The 22,449-nt window shown below is 37.2% G+C and overlaps 1 protein-coding gene across 1 annotated transcript in view; it reads right to left on the reverse strand.

Moving 5' to 3' along the window:
• Positions 1 to 22,449, reverse strand: part of LOC150101358 (phospholipid-transporting ATPase ABCA3-like) — a 197,056-nt gene that overhangs the window by 159,738 nt on the left and 14,869 nt on the right. Inside the window, exon 2 of the mRNA XM_090400779.1 lies at positions 8,703 to 8,930. Coding sequence (XP_090256905.1) covers positions 8,703 to 8,930 — 228 coding nt within the window. The remainder of the gene's footprint in view (positions 1 to 8,702; positions 8,931 to 22,449) is intronic.

The raw sequence follows: 22,449 nt of genomic DNA on the forward strand, positions 1-22,449 counted from the left end.
CATGAGTCTGTCATTGTTCTGAGAATTGAGTTACCACTTGTTAAAATTCGGACCATGCATAATTAGTAGGGGAATCCATTAGCAACTAAGAAAGGGGGACCACGACTGCAAACCACTCGATCCCTATATTGTTTTCAGTAGTTTTAAAATTGTGTCTCTGAATTCAGTTGCCGGCTGGTGCAGTCGACTTAAAGAATATAAATTTGTTGGCAACAGAATAGCTGAGAATAAGCAAGATTAGTATATAATATAAATAATAAATAACAGGGAAGTACCCGACATAACACTACTCTATTCTGCTATAATCTACTCTTTCCTCTTCAATATACCCTATTCCTCCTATGGATTTAAATTTGGAAGAAGGCTAGTTCAGAAGCCTTATGGTAGCAGACCTACTACTAGACTATTCATCATCAGGCTAGTCACCTGAAATGGAGAACATTATTCTACTATCAAGCAGACAGAGAAAGATAATTGGAATGAATCTATGGAAAAAACGATGGTATGGAAAAAAGACCATGGAATGGAAAAGGTAAAACGAAAATGGAAACAAACAAATATAATACATATAGCAAACTGGAATGTAAGAGGAATAGCATATAAAGAAATAGAATTAGACCAAATATTAAATGAAAGAAATCTTCAAATAGCAGTAATCACTGAAACAAAAAAGAAATTAAAAGGAACCATGAGAACTGAAAATTTTAATGTAATATAAATTGGAGCAGATGGGATAGATATAGGGTTGGTGAGATGGATAGGAGGGTGGTTGAAGGAGAGATACCAGAGAGTGGTTTATGCAGGAGTGGAGTCTAAAAGACGGCTTGTGACTAGTGGTGTGCCGCAGGGCTCTGTTCTTGGACCACTGCACATAGTAAAGGATTTGAGAGGAAGTGTTCACTTGTTTGCTGATGATGCAAAGTTGGGTAGAGCAATTGTGAGTGCACATGTCAAAATGTTACAGGATGATTTGGATAGTTTGGAGGACTGGGCTAGGAAAAATGGATGTCAGTTTAATGTGGCAAAGTGTAAGGTTATGCGTTTTGGGGTGAAAAGAATAGCAGCAGTATATCGCATTGGTGGAACCGTACTCCAGGAGATTGATGAGGCCAGGGATTTGGGAGTGTTGGTGGATAGGGAGTTGAAGTTTAGGGGGCACATTGCAAAAGTGACTAAATCAGCTCATCAAATCACTTGGCTTCTGAAAAATACTTTAACATGCAGAGACAAACAAGTTGTTGTTCCTCTGTATCGAGCCTTGATAAGACCCTATCTGGACTACTGTGCCCAGTTATGGGCACCAGGGTTTCTTCGTGATGGGGAGGAAGTGGAGAGGATCCAGAGACGAGTGACCAAGATGATAGAAGGTCTGTGGAATGAACCTTATGAGAATAGGTTGAAGATTTGCAGGTTGCAGAGATTGGACAATAGGCAAAGGAGGGGTGATATGATTGAGACATTCAAATTACTAAAGGGTTTCTACAAGATAGATCCAGAAGATATTTCTGAAAATAACTGGTGGTGGGAGGACTAGGAGCCATGCATGGAAGCTGGGCAAGAGCATGGTTGACAAGGTGTTAGAGCTAGGTTTTTTACTTGGAGAGTGGTGAATGAGTGGAATAAGCTTCCAGAGTCTGTTGTGGATGCTACGACCGTGAATGAGTTCAAGGCAAGGTATGATAGATACTGTGTCAATGTCAAATAGTTGTTCTTGACATGATGTTAGGGCCTCCCTCGATGAGTCTGTCGACTCCTTGGAGTTGCCTGGAACAATAATAATAATATAGTGGAGTTGACAGAGACCATAGAGCCCAAGCAGGTGTTATGATTTTGATTCATAATTCCCTTTCAAAACAGTTAAAACATTATAAATTAAGGAATGAAAGAATAATAGACGCTAGAATAAAAATAGATAGAGGTTATTTAACAATAATTGGTTTATATGCCCCATAAGAAGGAAGAGAACAGGATAACATTGATCAGTTACAAAATATATATAATAAACAAAGATGATTATGTAATATTAGCAGGAGACTTAAATGCAAGAATTGGAAACACGAAAATTAATAATAATATAGAAATATATGAACATACTCTAAACAGGAATGGTAAAAAATTGATTGACTTTGCAGTTTATAATAACCTTAATAACCTTTGGTGGCAGTTGTGGGCAGTAGATGGCGTTGATGTAGGTGATTGATAGTAGAGGGTTGGTGCAGTAGTGGAGACGAAGTGTTGTATAGTAGGTGATGAGTCTTTGGACCTTTTGCGATGAGTCTTCGGACTCCTTGGAGGTGTCACGAATAATAATAAGGGTCAAAAAGGAGACCTCCACATAGCCTTTAAAGGAATGCGGAGAACCGACCAGGGCTTCTGACCTAATGTCCAATCCTCACCTTCTCGTGGTGCACCCTGTTGGGTATCTACTTTGATACTGAACGAACGAGGATGGGCTGGCAATTTGGGATTTAGCCGACCAAATTGTATTCTTATTGGTTAAATCAAAATAAAAAATGATGGTACAACATGACAAAATTTCATGCCGGCTGGGGCGTCGCCCGGTTAAACAAGGCCCCCGTTGTTTTCGCCAGGGAACCAGGGCGAACAGCGAAAAGTCAGCTACTGGAACAAATATGAAAACAAACCCCAACTCAACATCACTAGAGTTAAAGATCGGTACTATCAACGTAAGAAGCCTGAATGGCAAAGAAATGGAGCTAGCTGAGGAATTAGATAAGTACCAGATCGACATAATAGGGGTGACTGAAACAAAAAAGACCAAAACTGGTGAGGTCTTTCTGAGCAATAAATACAAAATGTTATATTCAGGCAATGACAATCAAGGAAAAGAAGGAGTAGCCATAGTATTCAACACAAAATACGAGGCTAATCTTCTTGAATGGCAGTCAGTCTCAAGTAGAGTAATGTGGGCAAATATGAGAATGGGGAACTGGACAATGAGACTTATTTGTGCCTATGGTCCCACAGAATGTTCTACTAAGGTAGAAGTAGAGGAATTTTTTGAGGCTTTAGAAAAAGCAACTGACACAATGAAAAAGGAAAAGTTGGTCCTTGTTGGGGATCTAAATAGTAGAGTAGGAAATGATTGTGAGACATACAAAAATATTTTGGGAAAATTTGGAGAAAAGAGCAAAGCTAATAATAATGGCAAATATCTGTTGGATTTCTGCTCAGGACATGGACTGGTTATTACTAACACCATGTTCCAACATAAAAATGTGCACAAATTCACATGGAGAGAAGAGGCTAGGAATAAGAAAAGTCTCATTGACTATGTTATTGTTGATAGTGATGTTTTCTCCCTGGTGCAGGACACCAGAGTGTACAGAGGATTTGAAATTGGAAGTGATCACTATTTAGTCTTGAGCAGGATAAAATTGAATTTCATATTGAAAAGAATAACATGTAAGAAAGTTTTAAAGCGAATAAAAGTTGAGCAGCTCTCAGATGTGAACTGTAGACTAAAATACAGAAATATTATTGAAAAGAAAATGAAAGAGTTTGAGAACAGGAATCAAACCTTGGAGATTCAGTGGCAAACTCTGAAGAAAACATTGATTGATTCTGCCAGAGAGGCATGTGGTGAGGTTGTCTGCAAGGATAAAAAAATCAGAACTCCCTGGTGGACACAGGAAGTTAAAGAGGCAGTGAAGGAAAAGAAGAAAGCATATCAAAAGTTCCTGGCAAATAAGTCAGCTTTTACTCTTACAGAATACAGAGACAAATGTAAGAAAGCTAAACAGTGTGTAAAACTGGCTAAACAAAAGTCATGGGAGGACTTTGGCAAGAATATAGAAAATAAATATCAAGAAGGTGGCAAAATATTCTGGAGGTTGTTGAAGAAGCTTAGGAATGGAGGAAAGTGTGCTGTAAAAGGAATTAGAGATGATAAAGGTGAAATGAAAACAGGAGAAAAAGATATCCTTGAAGTATGGAGTAATCACTTTGAAAAACTGCTAAATGAAACAAGCAGTGATGACAGCACAGTGGTAAAAAACACTGACCAGGCATGCAGTCAGGAATACATATCCATACTTGAAGTAGAAAAAGCCATCAAAGGCTTGAAATGTGGAAAGGCAGCAGGAGTAGATGATATTCGACCAGAAATGCTGAAGTATGGTGGTATAAGAGTCTTACAGTGGCTGCACTGCATAGTTCAGAAAGCCTGGACAGAGGGACGAATTCCCGATGATTGGAGTAAAGCTCTCATAGTACCCATATATAAAAAGGGAAATAAAACTGAATGTGAGAATTACAGAGGTATTTCCCTACTGAGTGTTCCTGGCAAGATCTATGCAAGTATACTTGAGAAACGGTTGAGAAGAATTGTGGAAGAAAAGCTTGGTGAAGAACAAGCTGGATTCAGGCCAAATAGAGGCTGTCAGGATCAGATCTTCACTTTACGACAAATAGTCGAGAAAGCATGGGAATATAACAAAGATCTGTATTTAAGTTTTGTCGATTTGGAAAAGGCATATGACAAGGTGCCAAGAGAGAAGCTATTCAATACGCTGCAGTTATATGGTGTCAATGGGGCATTATATCAAGCAATACTTAGTCTTTATTTGAGTTGTGAGTCAGCAGTTAGAATTGAAGGAAGTTCAGGAAGATGGTTTAATGTTAAATCTGGTGTGAGACAAGGATGTACATTATCCCCTCTGTTATTCATTATCTATATGGATCACATTATGAAGGAATGTGGTATTAAACCTGATATCAAAATTGGAGATGTTAATGTCAGCTCTTTGCTTTATGCAGATGATGTTATACTTCTAAATAAATCCGCTACAAGTCTGCAAGATTCTCTGACTAAATTGAATAGCTGTTGTAATAGATATGGTATGAAAGTCAGCAATAAAAAGACAAAGACAATGAAAATAGGCAGAATCATTGAAAATGTCAACTGTGTTGTGAATGGAGAACCTGTGGAACAAGTAAAACATTTCAGCTACTTAGGCACAATTTTTACTGAAGATGGTAAACTAAATATAGAAATAGACAACAGAATCAGCAAAGCTGGTATCGTGGGAAGTCAATTGAATAAATTCATATGGAAAAAGAGAGAAATTAGTCGGAACACTAAATTAGCTGTATACAAGACTGTGTTCAAACCAATTTTAACTTATGGATCTGAGAGCTGGGTCAGAAGTAAAACACTTGACCAAAGACTAGAGACCGCAGATATGAGAGTCCTGAGAAAGATTAGAGGCGTGAACAGATGGCATCAATGGCAATATCATATTAAAAATGAGGATATTAGGAAAGAACTTGACATTGTCAGCATCCAGGAATGCATTAGCAGAGCTAATCTCAGATGGTATGGTCACTTAAATAGAATGGGAGAGGAAAGATTAGCAAAACAAGTGTTCTCTGCCAGGTTGGCAGGAAAACGACCCAGAGGAAGACCAAGATATAGGTGGATTGATACGGTACAAAGTGCCTTAGATGATAGAAATATAAGATCTGATAATGTTGGAGTCTTGACAAGTAACAGACTGATTTGGAGGAAAATTGTAGATAGGAAGTTAGTAATGATGTAATTTTTTCATGTAGTACTGTCATATCCTGTACACCCCTTGAGGGTACATGGCAGGAATTTGATGATGATGATGATGATGATGATAATTAAAATAATGAATTCTTTCTATAAACATAAAGACATACATAAATATACTTGGGCAGCAAGAGGATGAAAATCAATAATAGATTATTTTATCTTAAATGAAAAGACATCAATGTTCTCTTTAGATGTTAGAGTTCACAGAGGATGTGAAATAAGTAGTGACCACTTCCTCTTTAAAATAAAATTAAGATTACCACCTAAATGGCTACAAATAACAAGAAGGGAGGGGGGACAAACAGGAGAATTGGAGGTGAAAGAATCTGAAGCGTATCTGGTGTTGATTGGGTTAGATGTTAATAAGGATTACAGGAATGAATGACATATTGCCACATATTCTTAAGGTCACAACAGTTGGCTATGCTATTGCCCTGATTGTTTAATGAAAGTCTTGCAGCAGGTAGGGATACTAAGAAGTGGAAAGAAGACAAAATAGTACCACTCCACAAGCATGGTTCTAGAATAGAAGTTTCCTATTATAGACCAGTCTGTATAACTGCAATTGTAGTCAAGGTGTTGGAGAGATTGGCTAGGAATAGAATACAGAATTGGGTTGATGGATATAGCATTCTTTAGCATGGAGCTACAAAAGGTAGGTCTTGTTTTAGCAATTTACTTGCATTTTATGATAAGGTAAGGCAAAGAGTGTGTTAGATAAGGGCAAAGGCATTTCATAGATCACCACATGATAAGTTAGGGTACAATCTGCATAGGATGGGAATAGATAGTATACTGGTCACAGCCTTATATTTCTGCATTCCAAAATGCAAAACCTTGCACTTATTAATATTAAAACTACAGCTCCACTCCTTTGTCTAGGTGCTACTTTATAATTCTTCCCAACTTTGCATCATCAGAAAACAACTGATGATCCCTAGTCAGTCCACATGATATATCCTTTACAAACAAGTTAAACAGTAGGGGCCCAAGAACAGAACCCTGGGACACACCACTGATTACTTTGCCTTTTTGAAGCACTGCTTCATCATACATAGTTTGCTGGTATTGTTCAGACAGCCAATCTCCAATCCAGCAAGTTGTGTATGATGGAGTAGTGTCTCAAAAAAGGGAGGGGGTAATCAGTGGCATGCTCCAGGGTTCTGTTCTTGGGTCTCTGCTGTTTAACTTGTTTGTAAATTATATATCATGTGGACTGATTAGGGATCATCAGTTGTTTGCTAGTGATGCAAAGTTGGGAAGAATTATGAAGTAGCACTGCTGATGTTAATTCCCTTGAGGAAGATTCAAATAGACTTTTGACTTGTACAAAGGAGTGGGGGTGTAGTTTTAATATTAATAAGTGCCAGGTTTTGCATTTTGGAATGCAGAGATATAAGGCTGTGTATTGTACTATATTGAATGTGCTGTACTGCAGGAAGTGGATGAGATTCGAGATTTGGGAGCGATATTTAACAGTAAACTGAAGTTTAGAGGGCATGCACATCATAGTACTGGTATGATAACAAGTTCTTTAACATATAGGGATAAGGAAGTGGTTGTGCCACTGTATGAAGCACTGGTCAGACCACGCTTTAATTATTGTTCTCAGATTTGATCACTTGGTTTTCAGTGTGATGTGAAAACATTGGAAAGGTCCAGAGAAGAGTAACTAAGATGATATCAGGACTTTGGAATGCTGGCTATGGAATGTCTACCATCCACAAAGGATGCTATGATAATGCATCCTTTGTGGATGGTAGGAAGGAAGACAGTTTCCAAGCTGGTTTGAAGGAAGTGTACAGATTGACTATTTAAAGAATCATTGCTATTTGTTCTGAGGTTCCTTTAAGGTAGGGTACTGAAATTCTTTTCTTATCAGATTGTAGTCTGGTGGAATGACAATAAGTTTTTGAATAGGAGTTTTGTTGTATCCATTACATATCAGATTCCTTTTAATTTTAATCATTCATCTAACAGAATGGGATCAGAAGAGCAGATCATGTGAGTTCTAAGTAATAGGCACTTGATAATACTCATTTTTTGTGACGAATGATGATGGGAGGATGAGCATATGTATCTGCCAGTAAAGCTTTAATATCATGCCTTGGTATCTTGGCTTATGATAAACTGATAATTCAACATGACCTGTGGGATTATGAATAATTAAGGTATTAAAAAAGGTTAGTTGGTTATTGGACTCGCATTCAATAGTGAACTTCATACAGGAGTACAAGGAGTTCATTTTCTCCAGGAACTGAAGTAATTCTGATAAAAGCAATCTGATATGTAAAGGATACAACAAAACTAACATTCAAAAAATTATTGATAATTATCATCCTTCTACCAGACTACCTGATATGAAAAGAATTTTAATGCCCTACCTTAAAGGAACTTCAGAATAAATAGCAAGAATTCTTTGAAAATTCAATCTATACAATAATCACACTTCCTCAAACCAGCTTGGAAACTCTTCCTTTCTACCATCCACAAAGGATGCATTACCACCTCTTTCCTTTCGAAGTGTCTAATAAGTACCCTGCTCATGCAATCTTTGTTATTTTGGACACACCAGCCATTCTGCATTGATTAAAATTGAATAAATCAAGGCTACATTAGATTTTTGGAATCCGAAAAGATATGTCTAGCCTTGCTTTGCATGCTATTGACACTAAGCACAGAGTTCTTTGGAAACCTACTAAATTTCCTCATTCCAGCAAGTTCAAATTCGATCATCTTTTCCTAGAAACATGTGAAACTATGAAATTGTCTGAACCTGAACTGATCAGACTACATGCTGATATTCAAGTTTTGGGAAGTGATCACTAATAACCGTTCATAAGTTTATTTATTTATTTTTTTACTCTACACAACATTTTACAATTGTTCCTTTGAACTTTAATCATGTAATATTGTGTATGTTAGTTGAGACTGAGAAACGAGCTAATATGTGCATGAATGTAATTAATAGTCTGTCCCCCCCCACCCCTTTGCTTGTTAATGATTTTCAAGGAGTGGTACGATAGATATTGTGTTGATAGTTTGGGTCTCCCGTGATGAATCTTAGACTCCCATGGAGATGCCTGCAATAATAATGAGATTATAACAAAACATTTTCACTTACTATCAAAATGTCGAGGTCCTACGATGATCTGGAAATGATACTTGTATTTTGTATCAAAGCTGGAATACGAAGCATATCGCAGTTTATATTCAAAATTTTCTGGGAGTTCCGAGTCATACTTATTAAAATTGGTAAATACTATTCCAACTACAGGAGCCTCAAAGTGTTGTAAAAAGGACTTCACTGCATATGCTTCCATGTCCTCTTCTGCTCTCATTTCCATTATTTCTTAAAATATGAAAGGAAAAAATATAACAAAATCCATAAAAATAATATAATCCATTATTTATATTCTAAAGTAATTTAATTAGAGTAGTTTTAGCAAATAAGATCATATTTTTGCCTCCAGAAGTCTAGTGGCAACAATCCTTAAATTAGTCACTCCAGTTGATCAGTATCCAAACTTTAAAAAAAAAAGTAACAATACTCAAAAGCAATCAAAAAGTTAATCATATGGAAATACCAATTATATTACTGCCTTGATCATTTCCGATTAGTTCAACATGACCAAAATTAAAAAATTTGGTGACTGTTTTACACCTATAATTGACTTCCCTGATGATGAGTAACTGATTATTATTTTATTAATATTGCTAACAAAATTTATATTGATAAAATAACTTTCACTTAATTTTTTTTTTTGCTCACTGAAAATCAATTATACTTTTTTTTTAAAAATCAGCAGGACTACTTTCATTTTGTAAGCATATTACAACTGACTTGCCTCATCAAGTGTTATAGAGTGACATTATAAGTGGGAATATATGAAGTTCACAGTGGTTCATAAACCACAAAACTCACACTAGATAGCAAGTGTTAAACATCTGTTTAACACTTGTTTAACTCCACATAACAGATGTTTATGTGGAGAGGCTGAATAAGAGAAAATTGCAAGTGTGAGTATGCAGGAAGTAAGCGTGATATTCTGATGAACCATGAGAGCTGTTTAAATATGAATTAGGAAAATATAATGTCATAACAGAAATGGTTGTTAAGAAAGATTGTGTGAATGCTAACAAAGCATGTGGCAGTGATAGTGAGGAAAAGAGTTTGACTGACAATAAAATTTGTGATCCCAGGATGAGTCTGACTCCATGGAGGTTTTTTATAATAATAATACTAATGACGTTGAAAAGCATAGGGCAATTAACAGTAAGATGGTAAGCAGAGTTCATAACAAATAAAATTGCATTTCAAATGAGGAGTGAAATTAAGAGAATTGCAGACATGTATGGAAGAGTGAAGACAGAAGTAAATCATGTTGATACAAAAGAGGTAATGTTCGAAAGAGATATTGTATGAGGATTGATTATTAGAGGTCTGGTAAACGAGAAGGTGCACAAGGTTTGTTTAATGGGAGGTAAAATGAATGGAGCAATAGTATGTGAGCAAAAGAGTTGGTAGTGGTAGTAGGAACAAATGATTTGACTGGGAACAAAGAGAACGTAAGGTTGGATATCAGGAAGTTCTTGAGAAGGATAAAAGATAGTGTGATAGGAAAGGTAGTCAGTGTGTTGCCCAGGTGTGACAGCAATGAGATCAGGTTGGGAGCAAGATTATGAATATGTTAGCAGAAATATGTGAAGAGAAAGGAGTGCAATTTGGTAATGTTTGGAATAAGTTTGAAGGATGAATTGAACTGCATAAGAGTGAGGGACTGCATTTGAATAGCTTTGGTGACTGTAAATCATTTTGAGAGAAAGCTACTGAAAGGTAAGTAATGAGCACAGAGAATGAATCTGAGCAAGAAAAAAGCAATGTGAAAAAGTAGAACTGTAAGGAAGGATGGATTGAAGTGGTGCTTATGATTGGAGAAATCATTATTATTATTATTATTAAATGATTATTAAATTATTTAAGGAATTTACAACATATACTGGAATATTAATTAAAAGAAACTAATAAACACTTCCTATATTTTGGCAATGTCACACTGCCATCTTCAATGGGAACATACAACTATGACATGTGCATGCAGGCACTACAAAAAGCAAATGAGGCAGAAGAGAGAAACTATTGTTGTTCCTAGTCCTAATGGTGCCCCCTAGCAGGCTATATTGGGTTGTCTTGGCTGATGTTCTCATGATGCAAGCTTCCCAAATTTGGGGCAGTCTCATGCACCCAAATTTGTTGAGGTTTAGAAGTTTTTTTAGAGCTGAGGCCGATTCTTGAACAATCTTTCATATTTAAACTTACTGCAGTGTATTAACGTGGCTTTCTTCCAACGTATTCTTTGGCGGGTATCCGGAGCATGATCTGCAAGCCCAGAGTGACTGTACTGGTGAAACTAAAGGTAGTCTTTATGTTCAAAAATCCTGACACTTGCTGTCCTGCTTGTTTGGCCAAAGTAGGACAGTTTACAGCTGTAAGAGGCCTGGTATACCCCAGGTATGTCTAAGGGAAGTGGTCAGTCTTTGGTGAAGCAGATAAGGGATGCCAATTTTTTTATATGGTTTGAAACAAGAAGTTAGGTCATATTTTTTTATTATTTTGGTTATTTTTTCCGAGATGCCCCGGATATAGGGAATGGTGATGGATTTAGTGTAATCTTTGTTATGAAAGGGGACAGGAGTTGTGGTTATCTGGTTTTAATATTTTTTGGGGTTTGTGGCCATTGGCTAAGAAAGTATTAAGGATGTGGTTTAGTTCAGTGGTTAGGGTATTGTCATCTGAACAGATCAATTTTGCCCAGTTATATAGTGTTTTTATAACCCCATATTGTTGTGAAGGGGGAGATTGCTGGTGAATGTTATTTATATATATTATATTATATTATTGTTATTATATATATATATATATTTTTTTTATTGTTATTATTTTCATGACTTGAAATAATAATTACTGAATGTACTTTTATTTATGTTAATATATAAGATCAAAACAAAAGAAATTTTTCAATACATATGGATTAGGGGAGAACAAAGGGTCACTCCTGGAAAATGTGTAAGACTGCCATTAGTAAGACTGTTTATAGGTTCTTTGTCTGGAGAGAGATGAGTGAATGGAATTCACTACCAGAGGTAGTTGTAAGTGGACAAAAGGTGAATAAATTTAAGACTAGGTATGATGATATTGTGTGAATAATGGTTAGTGTAGGTTTCCCATGATGAATCTTTTGACTCTATGGAGATACTTGCATAATAATAACAACAACATTTTAAAAAGAAAAGAAACTGAAAAGAAATTTCACCTAGATAGATTTCCTGTTTTTTCAAAGTGATTAAATTTAAAAGTTTAAGAAAATTACCTTAATTTTTTCCCCATGTATTCCGTTGATAATCACTTATTTTTTATAAATAGGAGTTTGTTTAAATGAGTTTGGAACCAGTGGTAGCACAGCAGTCACACTTGGAGATAACTAGATAAAACAAAAGAAAACGTATCAGAAGCTCAGTCAGACTACAAAAATACTGACCTAAAGGAAAATTTTAAAATTCTGAGAAGTCTGAAAATTTAAAGTGCCCTTGTACTGTTAATCATACTAATAATTCAGGGCACTTCAACATGCTTAAAGCCCATGACCAATATTCCATCTAATTTTTGCTTGCACATGAAAAATATTTTACGAGCAAGTTTCCAGTGTCTTTGCATTTAAATACATTTCTCCAGCCACTCAAAATGAATTTGGAGTTCTTCTTTCTTTCTTTCTTTCTCCCTCTTTTACCTTGCAGTGTTGAGGGTTTCTATTATTTAACCACAACTGTAAGCAAGGCCAAGGTGGTTATCCTTATGCCTCCTGGTGCATCTATGTCTGTAGAAGCATTGAGTTCTCAAGGCAGCCAGTTTTCTTGCTTTTGGGATGAAAAACCCTAGATAAATTTGGGAGAAAAACCCTGCAGTTCACATCCAAGACTGGCTAACTTGGCTATGTCTGAGAAAGATCCGAAGCTCCTCACATCAGTGATGGGAATTGAACCCAGGACACTCCTTTCTTTTCCAGGCATATGGTTGTGAAGCACATAGCCACTCAGCAAACTGCACAGACTAATTTGGAGTTCTTTTCCACTTTATTTACAATGGTGACATTTTAAGGGTTTCACCCACTAAAACCATTAATGCAATATTTTTATTATACAGGTATCTCCATGGAGTCAGGAGACTCATCATGGAAGATCCATTACGTGTGTTGAGGCTTAAGTGCTATAAAGAATTCATGTTAGAGGTTTAATGGAAAACTTGCTACCCTTATCTGCTCCACTAAAGACCAGTTCCCTCCTCTTTCAGTGCCTAGTGCATATAGAGTACCCTGTTACTGTAAACTTGCCTACTTTGGACAAACAGGCAGGTCAGCATCCATCCAGTTAGAAGAACACAGTTCTTACATCTACAAACATGATTATGGTCAGTCTGGCCTTGCAGACCATGTTTTGGATACATCCCACAGGATCTGCTGGAAAAAAACTACCATGCTCCACCATAGTAAATTCAAAAAAGAAAGACTATTCTTTGAATCTGCATCTGCACTCAGGAATCAACCTAATTTAAACAAATATGGTTGCATTAAACTTCCCAAAATTTGGGAAACTTTAATTATCAGAGATCCCTCTTTACATCCCAGGCCATCTGCAAATGCCCATAGAGGGTGCACCACCTAGATAGGACTTCAGTTTCACTTTGTATTGTATTTGTGTGTGTTGTTACAAAATGTTTTTGTCATTCCCGAAGATGTCTCTGTGATGGAGACAAAATATTGGAAGTATTAAAATTGGTTTTAATCCTTTCTCAGTGCTGTTAATATTCCATTAAACCTCTAACATGGAAGATCCATTATTCACACAATACCTATCATACCTCTCCTTAAACTCATTCAATGATGAAGCACTCACAACCGCCTCAGGCAACCCATTCCTCCAGCCATCCTACAAGCAAAAAATCTAGTCCTGACACCCTTGCTAACCACACTCTTATACAACTTCTGCTGGGTTCTCTCCTGCCTTGTCATATACTGAAAAATGTATTTAGTGTGAATTCGATAAAACCCCTTTAATAATTAAAATGCTTCTAACATGTCTCCTATTTCTTGCCTATCAGCTAATTTTTGAAGCCCATAAACCATTGATCTATTCTCATAGGGACCATTCCATAGACCTGCCACAATCTCTGTAATTCACCTCTGTATTCCCATCACTTCTTCATTCCCACAGAATCCAGGAGTATAGATTGTGCAGTAATTCAGATGTGGCCTTATGAAAGCCTTATATAGGGCAATAATAACCTGTCTATCCCTGCCTGTTAGTGTGTGTGAATCATATTGCCAGCCTGGTTGGCCAAGTGGTTAGCGTATCCGCTCTCCAGCCAAAAGGCTGCGGGTTTGAATCCCGCCTTGGGCATGGATATTTGCGATTGTATGTGAAAATAGTAGTGGTGGTGGTCGGCAGTAGATGGCGTTGGTGTAGATGATGCCGTTTGATGTAGTTGGTGTCAATGATAGAGATGGAGAGTTGTAGTGTAGATGCCCTCCCTCAATGAGTCCTTGGAGGTGTCACATAATAATAAATCTAGATTACCCACATAATCTGATGTGCTGTTTGGTTACCTTTGCAGTGCTCTCTAAACTTCAACTCCTTGTCCACAATCACCTCAAGTCCCTGGCCTCATCAGTTGCCTACAGTTCAGTCAAATCAATGTACCACACAGTTTGTGATCTCTTCACAAAGTGCATCACCTTACACTTGGCTATATTAAACCGACAGCCGTGTATTTTTGCTCATACTGATGATCTATGTAAGTTTTCCTGTGGGATCTCAGCATCACTTTTATCTAACATTGCTCTTCCCAGTTTAGCATCATCAGCAAGCAACTAAATATTTCTTGTCAAATCATTTTATATATCACTGATGGTCCTGTTTTGTTTAATTTGCCTAAGTACCGAGCCCTGTGGTACACCACTGGTCACTTGCCTTCTCCTGGACTCAACTCCTCCATAAGCTACTCTTTGATATCTTTCCATCAGCCACCCTCTAATCCAAATCACCAGATTCAAATCCACCTCCATTTACTCCAATTTATGCAAGAGAGTTCTATGTGAAATCTTGTCAAATGCTTTTGCAAAGTTTAGCAATATCACTGAGGGGGGGAGAAGAGGGGGAGGTCTGTCCAGGGCGGCACTTTGCGTTTAAGAAATCTTACCATAGTGTCTATAGACAGCAACTGTGTGATGAAATAGACTTTGACAATGTCATCGACGATTTTGCTAACTGAAAAGCAAGAAAAATGGCATTTTAGAATGTTGAAATTAAAACTTTTACTTCAAAAATAAGCAGCGTTTTAATTTATTTCCCAATACGTCGTTTTTGACTTTTTGTAGCATTTTTGGTGTGTATTGAGAGGGGAGGCAAAACCACCAGCTACGCCACTGAAATTACTAAGGCAAGACTTATCCTTCGCAAAACCATGTTTCCTTTCATATTCATATCCACCCAGTCCTGAATTCTCTCAATTTCTCCAATACCTCAACCACCACTCCTGAGATGCTGAGTGACCTATAGTTTGCCACTTTTGTCTTGGAGCCTCCTTTATGCAACAGGACTATTTTGCTCTCCTTCCACTCTATTTGCACCTTCTCAGTACTGAAGCTTATATTAAACAGCTTGGTCAGAGGAGCTGATAAATACCTTGCACATTCTCATAACACATGGGCTGATGTGCCATCTAATCCCACGGCTGTGTTTGTATTGAGGCTCCGCAATAATTTAATCACTTATATCTCTTCGATCTCTATTCTTTTATCAATCAATGTCACATCTGGCACTGCAATGTCACCACTGAGATGGTACACACTGAAAAAATGTTCACCCCACCATTAGCACTTTTTAAAGTCATTCTTCCTTTTACTTACCACACAGTGAAATAACTATTTAGGATTTCTTTTGGCCTCATCAGCTAGCTTTCTCTCGTAATTAGTTTTGGCCTTCCTTACCACATAGGTCATCTTCTTTGCCTGTGCCTTATATTTTGATAAGTATGTTCACATGTGTGTTGATCATATTTTTCTTTTTAATCCCTCCATAACCCTTTCTATGTAACTCCTGCTTAATGAAACTATTAATCCATCTAAACTCCAATCTGATTTATCCATCTGACTGTAAGTATTCATTCTGCTGATATTGCTTTCTTCAAACATCCCTTGACCACCTCCCATGCATTACCAACATCTTTCCACTAACAATTCTTATGGCATGACTAACTCCTCAACTTGTCATAATCACCTGCTTTGCAATTCCATATACACATTTCCATATAATATAAACAGTTTGCCCGTTAAATAATGAGATTGATTTTATTTTATTTTTTTTTTATAGGCAAGCCCTTTGAATAAAAGTTACAAATGTGTTTATAGTTTTGACCACTAGAACATGTTGTAATTGGGTGCAACCTGTGAGTCGAGTGTGCACCAGTTTTTGTGTGGCAATCGAAGTAAGAGTGTGTGAGCAGAGTGCCAGAAGCTGCTTCATGGGGCAAAGAGCCGTGATAACATTTTACTGTACATAAGGAAAAACTGCTACAGAAGCATAGCAAGACCTAAAAAAGTTTATGCTGATTACTATCTGAGCTGTGCACAAGTGTTCTACTGGTTTTCAACATTTAAAGAGGGGGAAGGGAGTCCCTGGAGGATAAACCATGCTGTGGATGGCCAGTTTCTGCTGGCCATCCACAGCATGGTTTGTGAAATTGTTGCCCTTGACAGCAAATAACCGCTATTCGCTGTACAGCTTGGTGTCGGTAAGGAAATGGTCAGATTAATCTTAGAAAGAGATTTACCCAAGAGGAAGATTTGTGTGAGGTTTGTGCTGCACACACGCTGACACACGAACAGATATAGCACAGGGTTGCATGTTGTCAAAATTTCATCCGTGCAATTGATCAAGATCATAATGTGTTGCAAAGAATTGTCACCAGTGATGAAAATTGGTCTTTTCAGTTTAATCAGGAAATGAAATGCTAGAGTATGGAATGGCATTGAACATCTTCTCCCCGGCAGAAGAAAGTGAAATTGCAAAAATCCCATATCAAGACAATGATCATTATTTTTTTCAATGCTGCTGGAATTATCCGTGAATTTGTTTCTGAAGACACCACAGTGAACGGTCAGTATTATTTAGGAATAATACTATCTCTGTATGCAACATGGCAGGAAAGAACTGTTCACACAACAACAATTGGTTTCTGTTGCACGACAACATGCAACAGTGCACCCGCACTGCCTGTGAAGCAGTTTCTGCCTTCAAAGTTTATCTGCTTGATAGAACATCTTCCCCTCCATTTTCCAGATTTGGCTTCCACAGACTTGTTCCTCCTCCCAAAGATGAAATGTGCTCTGAAAGTGAAAGGGGAGTGTTTCAGAGACATTGAGGACATCCAATGCAGTGTGACCCAGATACTAAAGGAGGTTCCCATTCAGGACTTCCACCATACCTTCCAACACCTGCACGGCAGATGTAAACATTGTGTGAGGTTGGAGAGAGATTATTTTGAATCTGTAATTGACATCATAAGTATAGTTCTTTGTTTTGATATAATAATTGTTGTTTTATTACTTAATGGGCACACTGTGTATTTTCAAGCATGATGGTAAAGCATTGATTTTACAGTAGTTAATTTGTTCAAAATTTGTTTATTATTAAATGAATTCATATTGTATTTTGCATCATTTGTTATTCAACAAAATATTTTCATTAGCTATATGATAAGAATCTCATAATGAATCCTCAGTACATGGTTTATTAACATGTTGGTAATTAATTAACATCTTGATAATTGATTTATCACACAATCCATGTAAATTAGCAAAACATGTCATGGGTTAATCAAATAACTTTTGATGATCAGTGAATCAGTGAGATTGAAATGCTAACTAAACAAGGATTATTCTCATTGAATCACAGTCTCTGCTCTGTCCACTCAGCACTGTTCCACTGCTTCTTGAATGTTTATGAATGTGTTTAGTTGGCAAATGATTTTATCGCTCTGCTTATTTAAAAGGTCTGAAGTAACTAGAAAAATAACATGTTGAGTCTCTTGAGCAGGGTTTCTCAGTTATGTTACCCTTAATTCACTCAGTATTAAAATGTGCTATCGGTTTGCAGCCTTATGTAGATAAGATTAATATTAAAAATAAAATAAATAAATAAAAAGAGCAGGAGTTTGTTGCACTTGACTGATGTTGGCTTCACTGGAGATCATAATAAAGTTATAGGAAAAGAGAGTCAGAACAAATATTATTATTTTATGACACTTCCAGGGAGTCCAAGGAGGGCACTCTACTTCGTTAAATGCATCTCACCCTCTCCACTACTGCTTAATTCTACTACGACACTACAACCATCTACCACCCATTACCACCGCCAACATTTTTTTTTGTCTGTAAATTGCGTGTGTTCTGAAGGCTAGTTTACCTGTATGCAGGATGAAAAACCAGAATTTCAGGGAGAAAAAACCTCTGTATGAGATCAGTTAACTCACCTTCAATTGAAAAAAAGCCTATATTAGGATTCTCCTTGTCATGATGAGAATTGAATAGGTCTTTTCCAATCGAAGGGGACAGTGTTCCACTGTTCTTCCAATTTTGCTATGGTGGAGTATTCATTTTTTCCAATAATGTTAAAAATGTGTAGAATGACCATCAGAATAAATACACATATACAAGCGGGGAATTTGTGACTATGCTTTAAGCTATAATGATAATCTAATTTAGCAGAAGTAAACATGTCAGTATTATTGTGATTGTGTATAAATATGTCTGAAAAAAAGATTGCAAATGAAAGACAGATTATGGGTTATGAATGTGAATATATGACACCAAACACATATGGTTTTAAATCTTGTTACACAAGCAGTTTGGCCATTGTGGTTATTATTCAGTAGTTCACCAGGTGTTGTTTTAGTTTTGTTATTTTACACTTTGCTGCAATATGCAATGGAACAGAACACTCACCTTCATTTTAAAGAAAAATACAGAAAAACACGGGGCATATTTTTTTTTTAAATTTAACTACCTATAGGACATACTACCACAATATTTTGTGGCAATATACGCTATCTCCCAATAATTGTCTGGACACTGGTTATTTGAAGTTATGGAACATTCCAAGTTTGTTAATAACATGAAAACCAGTGTACAGAGAGTAGGGAGCAGTATTTCATCGTAGTAGTTGAATACAGGTGGTTTGGCAACATGATATGAACTTAATGACTTCAAGAGAGGTATCATTATGGACTGTCACGTTGGTGGCATGTCCATACATGCCACTGCCGCTCAATTGGAGCATCCAAAATCAATGGTTTGCAATATGATCAACAAATGGAGATGTTCTGGCATCACTAGTGCAGGAAAACACCCAGGCAGCCACTGAAAATGATTGACAGAGAAGGGGGGGGGGTGTTCAAACAAGTGGCATGCAAAAAATCGGCTACAATGGGCACAGACCATATACCATAATGAGATCCAGAGCATCAGTAACACCATGGTAAGCACTAATACTGTACTAAAAGAACTCCATTTACTGGGTTTCCATGGAAGAGCAATGGCACACAAGCCAAACATCACAACAATGAACAAGACAGATCGTCTGGCATGATGCAAAGAGCACGTGAAATGAACAAATGACTACAGCAAAACAGTACTCTGGAGTGATGAATCAAGGTTCACCTGTCTCCAGTCTGATTGCAGGGTGTGGGTGTGTAAGCAGCTTGGTGAACATTTGTTATTACAGTGTGTTGTACCCACAGTAAAATTTGGTGGTGGAAGAGTAATGGTGTGGGGGTGCATTCAACTGGTTTGGAGTGGTACCATTGGTCATTGTCTGTGGTTCCATGAAGGCAGCTCAGTACCTTGATATTCTGGATAATGAGGTGCTGCCTACACTGTGGAGTTTTTATGGAACGGACCAGTGTTACTTACCAGTGTTACATTGGTGTCAAGACGCCAATGCTCCATACCACAAAGTTGCAGCTGTTATAGAATGGTATGAAGAGATGGGTGTTAAATGAGTGCCCTAGCCTGTACAGAGTCCTGCCCTCAATGCCATCTAACACCTGTGGAACGAACTGGAGTGGCGACTGAGGTCCAAAGCAGCATGTCCTCAATCTATTGCTGAACTCAGTGCCCCTTCGATGGATAAAAATTCCACCTGTCTACACACATTGGTGGAAAGCCCTCCCCCCCCCCAAAAAGGGTGCAAGTGGTGATCAAAGCTAAAAGGTGGACACTACCCGATATTAGGGTTCGCCTGATGGTATCAATTGTGAATTGCTAAAATGCCTGACAATTATTGGTAGATAGTTTATCTCATAAACTATCTACCAATATCCAGGAAAACCATTTATAATTGCTAGGCAAGTCCATTCTCAGATATAGACCATCTTATATGAACATGCATCATAATATCTAATGGATATTCTAAACTTGTTACCAATACCTGTTTAGTAAAACAGACTGCTGGCAACAAGAATGCTCGAGTTCCCAAATGCATTCTTCTTTTCCAATCATCATTTTATCGATTGATTTTTGACTGTAGCAAACAGACACTATACTATAAGATGGTACTGTTCCAAAAGATCTCGAATGACAATAAATCTCTCACACAAAATTAAACCTTAATATATAACATTGGCCTCGACAAACATGCTCGCCCATTGGCCGTGGCGAGTAACCACACACTTAACAAAATATATATTTTTTATTTAATACAAATTTATTAAACCAAGTCTCAATGTCTTTATGGAACTCCTAACTCATTGAGACATTAAATTAATGACAGTCTTGGATAAGCACATTTGTTGAGTTGCGAATAGGATTTTACATAATTAGTCGTGCGTGTATACACTATATCGATATATACTCTATAGTACAAGGTGGCCATAATTAAAGAGGTGTTCAGAGCCTTGTAGCAAAAACGTATTAAACGAAATTCAACCGAATTTGGTGTGAGTACACTCTGGAACATTAAGTTTTTATTACAGAAGATTAAGAAAAAAAAAAGTAAAAAATTCTGCTACCAAGGGATATTTGCTGCTCTAAGCACGTGGCTTACGATTAATTAAACAGTAATGGCTAGACGGGACACAACGAATCAATTTTCGTGTTCGTATAACTTACAGATGCGGTTCAATATTTCCTTCTATCCTTCAAACTTCTCGAAGCGCGGCATTAGCATTACCAGATATCGGCAGTCAAGTTTGACTAGCAACACATAAGACTTCAGTCTTATCAAAATGATGCGAGCCGTAAAAACAGTGGGAGTATGCAAAATATAAAGCACTTATAGCGCAAAATGTACCCAGGTGACAGAAGTTTGTACTATTTTTTATCTTCTGTAAATAAAAACCGTATGTTCCAGAGTGTACGTACACCAAGTTTTGTTGAATTTCATCAAATACGTTTCTCGCTACAGAGTGCTGAACACGGCACCATGTGTGTATGTGTTGCAGGCCTTGTTGGCCGAGTGCTTAGCATATCCACTCTCCAGCCAAAAGGCTGCGGGTTCAAATCCCGCCGTGGACATAGATGTTTATGATTGTCTGTGAAAATACTAGTGATGGTGGTGGTGGTGGTAGGGGATAGATGGCGTTGGTGTAGTTCTAGTTCTTTGTAGACAGGGCATTCACTCTACAACAGAGAGTTGTAGAGTGGTGTCCCCTCCCTTGATTAGTCTTTGGACTCCCTGGAAGTGTCACATAATAATAATTATCGGATACTAATGCAACTGATGTGAAGCCACTAATCTCTATATACAAGTAACCCAGTTGTGAAGTCATTTCTGGTGTAAATTTTTGTTAACACTTGGATAAAGGATTAAAACCAAGGATCTTGGCATCTTTAATTTATAGTATAATCAAGTAAAAAAAAAAAAAACTTTCATATATATATTTTTTTATATGTAGAAAGTATTTTACCTTGGGTATAATAAATGTTAAAGATACCAAGCTACTTTTAACCTGGATTTACTCCATTTCCCAAGTAAACAAACAGACAAATAAGTCAAGTTTGCACCTGCAAGTGTTGCAAGTCTAGCTGACCCTGCACGTAGTGCAAGCCCAAGGCAACTCATGGTAAAAGTAGAATAAGCTCTGATCACTAATCCTAATATTTACCCTTAATGCAATAAAAAACTCCTGGAGGAGATGTATGATGCTTTGTATTAAAGGCAATGGGCCACTACCCAGACCGGTTTCAACCTTTATTGAGGTCTCATCAGTGGGAGCCAGGCTAGAAATACCAAGATTTTAGTAATACAGAGCTTATAAGTATTTTACCAGAACAAGTTACCATAAGGTGTTTTAACCTTATTAAATAAAAATCGCAGGAGGAGATATAAATGTAGAAAGTATTTTACCTTGGGTATAATAAATGTTAAAGATACCAAGCTACTTTTAACCTGGTTTTACTCCATTTCCGAAGTAAGCAAACAGACAAATAAGTCAAGTTTGCACCTGCAAGTGTTGCAAGTCTAGCTGACCCTGCGTGTAGTGCAAGAACAAGGCAACTCATGGTAAAAGTAGAAAAAGCTTTGGTCACTAATCTTAATATTTTTTAATAAGGTTAAAACACCTTATGGTAACTTGTTCTGGTAAAATACTTATAAGCTCTGTATTATTAAAATCTTGGTATTTCTAGCCTGGCTCCCACTGATGAGCCCTCAATAAAGGTCGAAACTGGTCTGGGTAGTGGCCCCTTGCCTTTAATACAAAGCATCATACATGTCCTCCAGGAGATGTGCTTTGCATTAAGGATAAATATTAAGATTAG

This window comes from Typopeltis vanoorti, chromosome 11 (assembly GCF_054136105.1).
Source record: "Typopeltis vanoorti isolate ZY-2024b chromosome 11, IOZ_Tvanoo_1.0, whole genome shotgun sequence".
Lineage (NCBI taxonomy): Eukaryota > Metazoa > Arthropoda > Arachnida > Uropygi > Thelyphonidae > Typopeltis > Typopeltis vanoorti.